Here is a 14,251-nt window from a genome sequence, read left to right on the forward strand (position 1 = left end):
TCATGGCCTGGGAACCCCCCAAGACACAGACTGAGGTCCGAGCATTTTTGGGCCTCACGGGTTACTATCGCCGCTTCGTGAAGGGGTACGGTACCATCGTAGCCCCTCTCACGGAGCTTACGTCCAAGAAACAACCTCGACGGGTAGTCTGGACGGAGGCTTGTCAGCAAGCCTTTGAGAGATTGAAGAAAGCCATGTGCGAGGCCCCGGTCTTAAGGGCCCCAGACTTTTCCCAGAAGTTCATTGTCCAGACAGATGCATCAGAACATGGCATTGGGGCAGTGTTATCGCAACTCAACGAAGAGGGTCTGGATCAACCCGTGGTCTTCCTATCCAGGAGACTACTTCCCAGGGAACAGAAGTGGAGTGCAATAGAGCGTGAAGCCTTTGCAGTGGTATGGGCTCTGAAGAAGTTGCGGCCATACCTGTTTGGCTCGCACTTCCTGGTTCAGACCGACCACAGACCCCTTCGTTGGCTGATGCAAATGAAGGGGGAGAATCCCAAGTTGTTGAGGTGGTCTATTTCCCTACAGGGGATGGACTTTCAGGTGGAACATCGGCCTGGAGTGGACCACGCCAATGCAGACGGTCTCTCAAGGTATTTCCGCCTTAGTGATGAGAACTCCCAAGGGGTTGGGTAGCTCTCCCCACTTTCAGCTGGGGGGGACGCGTGTTAGACCTGTCAGCCCTTTGGGTGGTCCCTCCTCATCATTATTTATTTTGTCCCACTTGTGCCTCAAACCCTGTTTGAATTTTTCCTTTTTGGGAACCACCAGACTTTTTAGTGTTGCTACAGATTCAGGGAGCCATTTTAGCTACCCCTGAAACTTCTGTCTGAGGGCCTGAAGCACAAAATGGTGGCCTCCTGTGACATCACCAGCATCCACTGGAACCTACCAGCGCCTTCCAGAACCTTCCAGGAGATTCCAGAACTGTGTGACAGTTGGAAACCGTTTAGAATGTTGGGAGGATAAGAGAGGCAGTTGGCAGTTGGAGCTGGCAGTTGGCACCTGACTGGTGAAGAGAGAGGAGCACAACAGTGAAGGAGGAAGGAGTGAAGCAGCAGGGGTGGAAACTTGTGCCTGGAGTGGGGTCCATAAACCCACCCTTGATACTTGTCCCTACTGATGGATCCCAGCCTATAGCCCTGTGTGGGAAGAAGTCAGAAGAAAACCATCCTAAGGACCTGGACAGCAGGAACAGGCCTTAGAACCAAGAAAGCAGCAAGATTCTGACCTGAGAACTGGTTTCCCTGGAGCCTGGCGTCGAGTAGCCGAAGACCTGGAGCCCGAGGTGGAGAAGCGGCGCTGACTGAGGTAGCAGACGTCGTACCCGGAGCCGCCTGAGGTCGTAAGAGGGCGCCGGCGGAGGTCGAGAGGAATACCAAGGGTCGAGAAGGAAGTGAACCGAGGTCGAGCGAGCGGCGTCATCGGAGGAGTGAAGTCCGCCCTCCGGAGTCGTCGGAGACCGAGGTAGAGGAGCACCGGAGGTCGGGAGTGAGGATCGCACTCCGGAGTCGCCCGGAGCCTGTGAGGAGGAGCACCGGAGGTCGGGGGTGAGGATCGCACCCCGGAGTCGCCGGAAGTCGACATCGAGGCCAGGCCGGCCGACGTCATCGGAGCCGAGAGCGCCATCGGACCGGAGCCGCCCGAAGACGACATCGTGAAGAGACTGCCCGACGCCGTCGAATCGGAGGTCGAGATCGAACCGAGGCCACCGACATCGGACCGGAACCGCCTGCCGGCGTCGTCAAAGAACTGACATTGTGCCGAGGCCGCCGAGACCGAACCGGAACCGCCTCACGGCGTCGACACGACTCCAGCGGCGTCGGAACATCAGAAAAGGGCAGTAAGTGGAGTAGAGGGCGCCTAAGGCCCTGTGGAGTCCTGAGAGACTGCTCTAAGGGGCTAGGGAGGTGCTGAAACCCACCTGACTGTGCAAGGGGTGAACTGGGACTAACCTAGAGAGGTTGTGTGGAGAGAGAAAGCCAGGGCACTGGTATTCCCCCCTTTGATCTACCTCAGATTAGGCCTCAGCCTTGTCCCAGCCAGGGAGTAGCCCCCCTCAAGCCTTCCACAACCCTACAAGCTGTGCCTGGGCCAAATCAGCCCTTAAGAAGTGAAGTGTCATCTGATTACAGGAGTGTTGCTGTATACTGTTAATTATTTATTGGGGGTACTGTATTTATTGAATTTTTACCTATTTATTGCTGCACTATATTTATAGGTCCACAGGACTTGTTGGTGTACAGTATTTATTGGTACAGTATTTATTGGTACAGTATTTATTGCCTCAAAGTATTTAATTGTCTGTATATATTGCACTTGTATTTATGCCCTGTTATTTATGATCACCCCTATTTATTTCATCAAACAGCAAATATTTATTTGACCTGCTCTATTTAAGAATGTATATATTGTGATTGACTTATTTATTTTCCCAATCAGCAACTAAGAGAAAAAGATAAAGAAGAATATTTTCATAATTTTTTACGGTGTAGAGTCGTTTTTGGAACGGATGCACGCATGGTTATTGTATGGGTATATTGTATGCTTAGCACTGCGCCTGTTTCCTGACCACTCGAGCCAAGCTACCACAGTGTGTTCGGGGAGTCCACCACCACCCTGCGGAGTGGGAGTGGGCTGTTTCCAACACACCTCCTCTAGGATGTGCAGTAATTTGCTGTATATTCCAGTGTTAAATTGATAGAAAGATGTAAATGAAACAAAAACAATTGTGTTTTAACAATTGTGGGCTGCATTTATGAGCGGCCAGGATGTTGCTCTTTGTCACAGGATTTACTAAAGTTCATTTTGGTAGAGAGGGTGGCGAGGGAGACGCATGCACACATAAACACACACACCCATTCACTACACTCACTCACAAATACACATACATTCATACATACATGCACACATAAAACTTACCTTCACTGTAGAGAGGGAAGTTTGAACTATTGCCGGAGTTATTGACTGACCTACGGTCAGAGAGTGAGGGAAGTCAGCAGTCCCTCATTCATCACAGGTTGGGATGGGTCAGTGAGACTGCTGACACCACCCCAATCTGTGACAAAGTGGCAGTGCTTGACACTCGGCCCTTGGCACTTCAGGGCCTAAAAGTGAAGTGCCCAGGTCCAAGGCAATCAGTGACTCTACCCCTCAACACGAGTGGGAGGGCGTCAAAGAACTTTTGCCAGGCTGAGGAGTTCATGCCCATAGAGCTGTTAAATCCTCAGCCTGGCAAATTTCAGGTCAGGGAGCCAAGAGAATGTGTATTTAGCACATGTCTAGCTCCTGACAGCTTGACCTGACCCAGAGGAGTGTCTGCCAGCTTGCTGTTTAGCTTGATAGACACTCTTCTTTCCAGGAAAATGCTGGGGGTGTGGCCCTTCATGCCAAATGGAAGGACCACGGCTGGTAGTACTACAACTTGAAAGATTCATTTCCTTAGTCCTAAAAGTGCAAACAGGGCACAGTCTTTTCTATTTGTGGTAATTGTATATGAATATTCCCTGAATATTCTAGTAATTGGCCTTTTTTGATATTTTGGGGCCTATTGACAAAAGTATGTACAAAAATACTAAAGGAGAATAACTTTCCAAAATGCCTCTATGAATAGACTCCACAGTATAGCAGCGTTGTGATATCACAGTGATGCTCACTCAAAGTCTTGCTTGACAAACATATGGGCCACAGAGCATAGTAGAGAGTTTTCTGTACATCAAATAATAATTAAAGACTGCCTCTAATATCAATTAATAATTGAATTTAATAGAACGCTCAGACATAATCTCAGCATACACTACAAGCACTGCATAGCTAATTTGGAGCAGGGAAGGGGAACGTTCTCCTACAGGAAGGCAGTATATTGAGAAACAAAGAATACATATGTGTCTTTTTTCTTAACGTTCGCTTGCTGTTGTTGGATTTCAAGAACAAAGAAGGCATTCTACAACAGCCTCTTACTTTGCGTTTGATTTTAAATCATGGTGTTTGGAACTTGATTTTATAGTTGGGACCTGACATTAGATATTTGTTGATTAGGCTTAAATCAGCCTTTTTGGTGAAAATTAACTTTACTTTCTAAATATATTAATACCTTCAGACACATGGCTATGACTTCATTGGAAAGCATAGGGATTGCCAAAACCAAGAAAAACAAGGTGTGTGTCCAGAGATTGCAGACCTTTGGCAGTATGAAACCCTAAGGACATTGTCATCTGACATGCTTTGGCCTTATATTATTGATTATGTCTAAGTGTTTGTTTTAATAATCAAGATGTATTATAGACTCATAGCCCACCGTAGCGGGTTACACCAGCCATTAAAGGCCCGCTCCAGTGTTAAAGACCCGAGCCGAAAGGAGCGGGACTTTAATGCCAGTATACCCCAGCTACGCAGGACTATAGGGCTATTAGAACATAGGGCAGAATGTTCTAGCAAGTAAAACAAAGGCCTCACAGAGTCTGAGGGGATTAAAAACCCCTTGGGCTCTGTGAGGCCTTTGTCCACAGCAACAGCTGTGAACGACAACATTGGAATGTTGGAGATCCGAGCTTCTGCCGGCCATTGGAAGTCTGGAGCACTCCATTGTTTTCAATGGAGCTCCCAACATTCCAATGTTCTAACAAAAATTCTGAACCCACCTGGGAAAAATTCAATCTGAGGGGGGTGGAGCTGCTGGTAACCACGCCTGGAGTTGTTTGTTGCTGTATTTGTTTTGGAGAAAATATGCTATGAATGTTCAATACTATTAGGAAATTTAAAGAATACATTAGTATATAACAACTCCTTCTAGAAGTTGAAACAGCTAGTCAATTGATACAAGTATGTCATTTATGTAGTACTTTGTTACTAAAATGATATACCCATGACAAAAATCAAGAGCAAACATAGATGCAGAACGCCACCCAGCATGAATAATTTGATTGAATTAAATTGTTAATTTGAAAATTAGCATAGGTGATCGCACAACTCTCTGTTTTGAATGTTAAGGATATTCTCCAGCTTGATCGTGTTTGTTTTCTCTTAAGCATAACCGATCTCTTTGACTTTCTATATTTATTTCTCTTTTTTCTTGTCTAGGAGCTGGACAACAACATAGAAGAGTCCAGTAACTTTGTGATTCATGAACCGGACTCCAGTGATTCATCCACAGAGAAGAGGTAAACTTGTTTTTTTTGTTTCTTTTTAGAAAAAATAGTTTTACGAAATGCCTAAAGCTCTTCTCTGAAAATTGGTTATATAAGTTACACAGCCCAAACCTCTGATGCATTTTTCTGAGCCTTTGGTATTAAAATATTGTTCTTTTCCTGATCCACTGGTTGGCACCATTGCGTGTCAGTGCTTGGAAATGATTTTCCAAATCATTTGATTTAATTTGAGCTATTTTTGCCTCCCTCTGCTTTGCTGTCCCCCTCCTAAATGCATTCTGCTCTTGTATTTATGGGTTGCTTCCGTTTTGTGTTGGGATGTTTACTTAATATTGAGATTTCTGCTAAGCACATAGTGAAAGGCGAGAAATGTTTGTTATACAAAAGTATTGATTGGGAAAGGTATGTCTGTTTCCTATCCCCACAACTTAAAATGCCAGATGCCTCAGTAACCCTCTTACAAAATACATTTGTTTACTCAAGACAATTGTATGTTGTTAACTTGTCAGCACATGCAATACGAGGTGTGATGAATGTTGCACAACTAAGATTTGTGATTGCTGCACAAAGAGGTGTTTTAGTAGGGGTCACAATTCAAGGGGGCACAATGTAGTCAGGCCTAAAGTTGTTAAGGATACATGGATTAATTGTGTTTCTTTTTCCTGTTTTTGGCATTTCCTTTTGGCCATATTCTCAACAGATTGCAGCACCTCATATCAGAATTGAAGCAAATAGCTTTCTATAGTTCACCTATTTAATCTCATCAAAGTTTTAAAAATGATTTTTTTTCTCTTGTAAAAAGTGATTATGGCAATTTTGTTCAATTGTGGTGTGTGCAAAGCAGTTTGGAGGTTTGACTTCTACCAATGTACTACCCTTTTTGAAAAGTCCAGCTCTTTTTACATTTAGCAATTAATTTATGACAGATCCTATCGTCTTTGGGGATGGAAAAACAGTCAAACCATCAGAATGCCATGGTGTCTTCAGTATTTTAATATTGAATTACCGTGCATGTGCAGTGTCAATTAGATGATTATTTTCTGTATTTTCCTTGAGGATTTTGTTAGTGGTTATTTTTGGATGGTTATCATAATGTATTTTGTTGTGTTGACGTGTTTCAACTCGTTATGACTCATGGAGCCATCATCAGGACTGTACCGCTTTCCAGCTTTTAGTAGTGGTAGGCAGGCAAACTTCTATGTGTTGTGTGTGTTCAGCTTTGTGTGCCTTGCTGCCATGGGTTGCACCTTGTTGAACTGTGCTTGCACTGTGAACAGTTATACTTTACTTCGAGAGTGCGTCGCTTCTCTTCTAGCTCACGGTCTTTGTTAAGTCATTGTGTCTTTTAGGGAGGGAACTAATAAGCCTTTCCGTTAGCTAACTTATTTCTTTGATATCGTTGTGTCACAATTTTGCACGAGTGCTCTTCTAACTGAGGATGTTTGCAACCCTCATATATTCTTTACAGTTATTTGCCGCTCAATCGTTGTTCTGGACCTTAGTTACTCTTTGACTCAAAAGTTTGATGAGGTGGCCGAAGAGAAACTCTTCAACATTGAAACACTACGACGATGAAAGTCCAATAATAACAGCTGTAACAGCAACAGTAATAACAGAGAGGACCTCTGGAGGAAAAGAAAGTGAAATTCTCCTTTGAAAGGCACCTTGGTTCCAAAAGGTTGCCCAGATTTCAACATTTCCAATGTTCATGCCCTCTGTGAGCGACAAAGTATTTGATTCTCCAAAGTTGATCAAGGAGAGAGCACCAATGTTTTCTGCCTGTTATGAAAAAAACTATGTTCCTGTTGTTGCTGATTTTATAAGTTGATGGACTAAGTGATAAATGAACTGTGGAAGAACACAGAAAGCTGTTCGGTTTCTGGAGGCAAAGTGTTTTTAATTTATGACAGGCAATGTTATCACTTACCCTGCGCACAAAAACATGAGACCTTGAATCTTGTTTCCACTTTGACAACCTTTGTAGACTCAAAAGGCCAACTAATGCATGATCACGGATTCCTATTTTCCTCCCTGGCCATTTGGCATCCTCAAGGGTATGCTGTGTGTGATTGTTATAAACGTGGGCCTGGTCAAGTCAAAGGGAGGTGGATTAAAGGTCTATCGCTGACCTTCCTGTGTCCCAGAAGTTATGGAGCACATCCTCCTTCTAGCTGCCTTTTTTATATGGAGATTGTCTATTGTCACTCCCTATTTAAGCTTGTGTTGACTGTTGTTACTTGCCCCTTGAATCCTTCCAAGTCAACGGGCCAGATGTACGACCAATTTTAGCATGCGAAAACGGGTTAGCGACCCGTTTGCGCATGCTAAAATTAAAATGGCCGTGTACTAACACAATTTTGCGACTCGCAAATGAATTGCGACTTGCATAACAGTGTTTAGGGACTAACTATTTGGAAGGGGCGTTCCCTTCCAAATAGCGACTCTGTAACCCACGTACAATTGTTTTGCAACCGCAATTGTGGTCGCAAAGCACTCGCAAATTACCACCCTCTTCAAGAGGGGGTAAAAGAGTCTCAAATGGGAAGGGGTCCACAGGGGACCCCTTCCCCTTTGTGACAGGCTCTGAAAATATTTTTTAAGGGCAGGCAGTGGTCCCAGGGACCACTACCTGCCCTTAAAAAATTAAACTAAAACATTTAATTTTTTTTTTAAAATGCTTCCCGTTTTCCTTTAAGGAAAACGGGCTGCATTAGAAAAAAAAAACTGCTTTATTTAAAAGCAGTCCCAGACATGGTGGTCTGCTGAGCCCAGCAGGCCACCATACCTGGGAGGGCCTCCCATTCCCAATGGGCTCGCAAATTGCGAGAGGCTCATTAATATTCATGAGCCTCGCAATTTGCGACCCCATTAGGAATCACAAACAGTGTTAAACACACTATTGTACATGCAAAATAGCGCCTCGCAAATTGCGAGTGGCAAAAGATAGTCCTGGCATCCATGAGGTGCGCTGCACATGCCTGGCTTTCCCCTTGTTTCTAAATGGTAGCAAACGGTGTAGCGTACTTCAGAGATTAAGGGACAGTCAGAGACCTGCTTTCTCGGATACCCTGCATGTCATCCTGTGCTTCTGCCCTTCTCATTCCCCAGCTGCAGACATGTTTTGCCAAATGTACTTGTCAGGTTTGGATTTATATCACTGTCAATTGAACAGGAAGATTTGCTGGAGTCCCCCTGCCAAGGATCAAATCGTTTCAAAGGCGCAATTAGGGTACTGTTATGGTCGGTTAGGGTTAGGGTTGCGCTCTGGGATTTGTTTATAGGTAGGTGTAATGTTAGTACTCTAGATAGTGGGAGAGTTCAAGTTAAGGATTGCATTTTGCGTTGGTGTAAGGGTTCCTGGTATTTTCATAATACTTCCTTCTTAAGTTGTCAACACAAAGTATAAATCATGTTTCTTCATTATCAGTCCTTTGTGATCCTTGGTGATAATGTTCTTTGGAAATGTTTTCCATGTGCCTTTATTATCATAACATAGTACACACTTTTCTGCTGCAAGACTAACTTAATCTAAACTAGCCTAACTTCTGATAATATTGGTAACGGAGTTAAGTATTTCATTTATGATCAAAAACGTTTGTGTTTGTATCTATTTTTCAGTGAAATACTAAATCCTCTAGTGCTTGGACATCAGAAAAAGTCTTTATCTCTCACTGTAAAGCAAGACCCTGTTCTGGTCCCGGCAATCAATAGGACTGAAAAGACAACTATTCTTTCAAGTTATCCAGTGGAAAAGGACAACCTTTCAAAGCTCTCTATTAGCAGAAAGGGTGAGTGACTTGTAGACATCTTTATATATTATGCCATCTTAGCCAACTATTCGTTCAAGCCACCCTGTGGAAAAAGATAACCTTTCAAATCCCTCTGGTGGCAGGCAGGGTGAGTGTCTTGTAGACATCTTTATATGTTATACCATCTAAGCTGACTGTTTGTTTTAGTTACCCTGTGGAAAAGACAAACTTTCACAGCCCTCTGATAGCAGAAAGGGTGAGTGAAAAAAATTAGCACATTGTAGCGAAATAGTCTTCAAACAATTGTGCACATCACAATTGTGTACATTTCTCGAACCGGTATGCAATATAGGGAGTACCACATTTTGTTGTATGCTTGAAAGTTGTTTGAGAAGTGCAATTCTATTTTATAAATATATACTGGCACATGCATCAAGCTAGGATTGTGTGAGTCCTTAATTGCGAATATTAAGGATTCACAACTAAGGACTCGCAAAATCCTATGCATGTAGAAATCGCTATAATAATAGGGATTCCTACACATTCCTTATTTGCAACTCGCAAATTGCGAGTCGCAAATAAGGAATAGCTTCCCATTCATTCCTATTGACCCACAGGCCCATAGGAATGAATGGGAAATTGCAATTTCAGGGTGCAAGGGTGTCAAAAGGACACCCTATTGCATCCTTGGAATTGACCTGTGCACATATGTTGCGCACACATGGCCTAAGGGCATGTGTGTGCGCAACATGAAATTTTTAAAAATGCACAAAAGTGCTTTTTTCAAATGTTTTGCAAATTACCATGAAGTTCAACTTCATGGTAATTTGAGCACCCTATTAGCGAAATCGCTATTTTTTTTACTTTAATGCATTGCATTAAGGAATCTCAATTTGGGATTCCTTAAATGCAATCGTGATTTAAGTAATCGCAATTTAGAGATTACTTAAATTGCGTTTTTTGCATTTGGGATGATGCATCCCAAATGCAAAAATAGGAGGTGCAAAGGGGCATATTCTGAGAATCTGCCCTGTTTGCGACCGGTTTTTCTTTTGATGCATGTGCCTGATATTGTCTTATACTCTTGTAAATTCCTCGCTAACCTAAAAAGTCATAGCAGAAATTTTAAAGTTGTACCTTATTTCGGGAAAAAAGTAGCTGAGTACTCCTGCTTTCTGATTCAGCATTTGTAAAACTAAATGTAATCACTTCTAAATATCAAGAGCTTGAAGAGTGAAGGATAGTGGAAGATTTGGACTATCTGTTGTCTTGTTCATCTCATGGAACTGCCTTTGTAAGGAAGGAATCTGTTGCCGTGATTGTTTTGCCTATGCCTCTTTTGCCTACGCCTCATTCTCTACCTTGGTTACCGCACTGTTTGTGGTGGATTTCTTCTTCATGCATTCTTGTCAGCGAACAGTGCCCATAGATTGTGATCTTGAACTCTACTTAGGGGCTGATTTAGATATCTGAGTATGGAGTTTACTCCATCAGGACAATGGATTAGAATATCCGGATGAATTGACTACACTCCAAATTTAGACATGTCCATCGCCCCAACAGACGTCTCTTATATTGGCAGGAACTTCCGTTGTGGCTGTTCCTGTTAATTAATTGAAAGTGTGCTGTGCGGCTCCATCAACATGAGGGTGCCATACAGGACACTTTTTAATATTTTTTTCTATTTTCAAAAGCATAATCTCAAAGTGGGATGTTCTTTTTGAAAATAAAAAAGCAGTGACCCCTTCCCTGTAGGAAGTTGCTTATATGGTGTAAGGGTCAATAAAAGTTTTTTACTTTCACTTATCATCACATTTTGGATGGTGGTGTGTGAATTGAAAGTCTGCCCATTTGTCCCCCCACTCTATATAGGCGGGTGGATAAGTGGCCAAACCTCTAACAGCCCTTACTTCGTCAGGCCATCGGAGGAGTATGTTAACTTTAAATGAGGCTGGTGGATCTTCAGTTTGGAGACAGGGTACTCTTTGCAACAGAGTATCCTCCATCCAAAACTCTAAATCAGGCCTTCTGTGTGTACAGCTTCAGACTCTCTCCGCTGTTCCTGCTCCGACTGCTGGACTGCTAGTTTCTTCACAATTACTTTCGTTTTTTGATGGATGCCAAACTATCATTGAAATGCTTTGAGAAAACCCACTTAGGAGTATTAAAACTGGTGAAGATATCCATCCAAAAAGTTTGACACTCTTTCTTTGGCTGGATATATGCATGTCCTAAAGGGCCAATTTCTTTTAGGCCTATCGTGTGGAGCTGTGCTCAATAAGGGACAGGAAGGATGAATTTGTGCTTTTCTGGCGATTAAAAGACACGGCACAACCATGGAAACAAGACTAGAAAATCAGCCTTTATTGACTCAAAATATTAAAGATCCAAAGCTAAACAGAGTACTTTATCTAGTAATATTCTTCTGTAGTTTCCAGTGATACTTGGAGCCATGGCAAATTATAATATGTGTTCCATGAGCAACAGCAGTGTTTAATAAAGAGTCAAATGATAGGTAATTTCTAAATAAAAAAGAAAAACGTTTACCAAAAATTGACTTTTTATTTGCCTTCACCTTCATGTGTCTGCATTTATGTACTTATATACAACCACATCTAGTTGGAAATAGACAAGTATTCAACAATTATTCTCGATATTATTCTAATTAGGTTCGATTTTATAGTTCAGTGGGTAAGAATGTAGAATGTCGAAAGGTGTATCTGAAGCAGTGGCATAACTAGCCCTTCTGCCACCAGTGGCAGTCTCTGAGTTTGCTGCCCAGCGGGCGCATGTGAGAACGGCGGTGGGGTGGGGGTGCTGACGAATGCTGCGATGGCTGCCCCGCACGGCCGCACATAATTAGGTGAGAGTGGGGGGGTGGTGGCCGCCACCCTCAAAACTTGTGCCCTCCCCACTCCTCCCTTGCTACGACACTGATCTGAAGGTGATTTTCCTGCATGCTCTATCACACACCTTTGCAATGTGATTTAGCCTGGTGAGGGGCTTCCCATGCTTGATCTTCCTTTCTCTTCTATTTTATGGATCTTTTTTAAAGCAAAGAAACACACACGCTCTATGATGGTATACTTCTGTAAAATCCTTTCCTCTACACCCCAAAGCAATATTTCAGATTTCGCCACAAAACTGACCCATTTGCTTTGTACAAACTCCTAAGTAATTGAAACCTATCTGTCTTGTAGGAATTTACTGTCCCTAGAAACAGGTGTGTGAACACAACAGACCTTCAGTTCACTTCAAGTGTACTAGCGTTTGAAGGTAGTTTATCTCTTCCGAAAGAACATACGTGTTTTAGTCAAAATAATATTAAAGAAGAAACATCCTCCCTCACTTTCTCCACTACATTTTTGAGAAGCCTGAATGTATTATTTAACTTTTAGCTACAAAGGAGAAATGAGCTAAATGTAGTTCTCATCCAGGTGATACTCATCAATAGTCATAATCTATGAATAATCCCCGCCCACGTGCGGGATCCCGGAGCATATAGAAAATACATATATATACATATATATATATGCATATGTGAAAACATATACATGCAGCCTAAAATGTTTCAAACATGGCAAAATGCTGAAAATTACACGGGTTTGCATTATAGGAACCCATAAGGGAAAAAGGAAGCACTAAGCTAATTGTCACTCAACAATCCTTTATTGCCATAGAGCCAACTCGTAATTGCAGGCTTTTGCCTGTAGGCTGCAGTAGAGTATCAAGAAAACAAAGAAAACTGACACCTTGCCTTTAAGGCATTAGAGTAGGGGGACCGTGCCTTTAAGACCTGCGGGAGACCCCTTGCTCCCATGATGCACCACAGGTGACAGTTAGGTCAGTTCTTTTTTCCTGCTCCTTCTATGAGGATCCTTGAGCTTGAGTTTTTTCTCCTCAGATTTTCTCAGAAAATTCGACATTTTCTGGCTCCTGAAAGCTTATTCTGCTGGTTTTCTTAGTATAATTCACATTTTTTCCAGTCAGAATGCCTGCTATATTCAGGAAATGCCCTTCCTGTGGCAATAAGATGGCACTGGCAGATCCACACTCGGTGTGTATTGTGTGTCTACCAACTTCACACAATCCTGACCAGTGCCCCCACTGCCAGAAATTTTCCAGGCGCACTCTGCGCGATAGAGAGCTGAAGAACCAGAACTCTTTGGGTCTGGCGGCGCAGGGTACGCCCAAGTCTCCGGAGTTCTCCTGCTTAGCTACACAGAGACACGGGACAATCTGTCGGCGTTAGAAGATCAGATTTATTTAGCTGCAGCTAGTACAGTTATCCTAGAACTACACAAAGTAGGTTCTCAGGAGACTGCCACTTCACTCTGTGGCGCACAGGGTTTTATACTATACAAGGTTCAGAAATATTTACCAAAAGCACTCCCAGAACACACAAGAAGGAACCAATAAGGAGAGTTGGAAAACAGGATAGAACCAATAGGAGAGATTGGAAAACAGAAGTGTCAGATGACTCGAAGAAACCTCTCCTCCAATCATGTTTGTCACCCCTCCCTCAAGCTAATTCATTAACAGATTCATAACTAACTTGCAGGTGGCGAGATACGTTTGTGTGTGTTGGAGGACATTTGTGAAACGAGAGATTGCTAGCAGAAGGCAGTGAAGGCCAGGGGACAAGATAAAGTCAGAAAAGAATGGTGTGAATCAATAGATAGTTGAGACAGGGATTAGGAAAGCCAGACAGGGATTAGTGTACTCGGCCAGTCCTAACACCAGCTTTGTAAATAGAGGCAGAAAGCATACTTCGACACCAGGTTGCAGAAAAAGCAGAATAGACTTTGCTCGCCATGCTGCCTGAGTGATGGCAAGATAAAATGGCGGCGGAGCACAAAATGGCGGGTCGATTCGATCGCGATCAGAAATCGAAGTTCCTCAGACCCTCCTTTTGCCAGAACTCAGGCAATATAGACTCATGCTAATCTGAGTCAATGTCGATAGTCATGAGGTCATCGAGTTGTTGCTGTAACATCATTCTTATGTTTTCCGTTACTTGTGGTTTGGGTTTTGGAATGCACATAGTAGCACAAAGGTCACAGATATCGGGACCACAGTGCATACAAAGACAACAGGAGAAAATAATGGTGAGAATCATACCAAGAAATGTTAATGCTTTCCAACCCCATTTGGACAGTAGTCCCCAAAACCACTCCGTAAAAGACCAATCTCCTTCGTCCTGGTGAATAGACTCAGAGATTATGTGCAACTTGGAGATAGCTTGGTATACTGTAGGGGTGGGCGGAATTTGCGAAAGCGACTTTCACAAATTATCGCGAAAATGTTCAAAATTATCGCAAACAAGCGGAAATATCGCGAAGATGCGGAA

General features: G+C 43.1%; 1 protein-coding gene across 1 annotated transcript in view; it reads left to right on the forward strand.

Moving 5' to 3' along the window:
* The window catches only part of ZBBX (zinc finger B-box domain containing), a 546,096-nt gene that overhangs the window by 335,195 nt on the left and 196,650 nt on the right, over window positions 1–14,251 (forward strand). The window contains exons 13-14 of the mRNA XM_085635186.1: window positions 5,085–5,164; window positions 8,771–8,940. Coding sequence (XP_085491312.1) covers window positions 5,085–5,164; window positions 8,771–8,940 — 250 coding nt within the window. The remainder of the gene's footprint in view (window positions 1–5,084; window positions 5,165–8,770; window positions 8,941–14,251) is intronic.

The sequence above is a fragment of the Triturus cristatus genome, chromosome 11 (assembly GCF_964204655.1).
Source record: "Triturus cristatus chromosome 11, aTriCri1.1, whole genome shotgun sequence".
NCBI classification, from domain to species: Eukaryota; Metazoa; Chordata; class Amphibia; order Caudata; family Salamandridae; genus Triturus; species Triturus cristatus.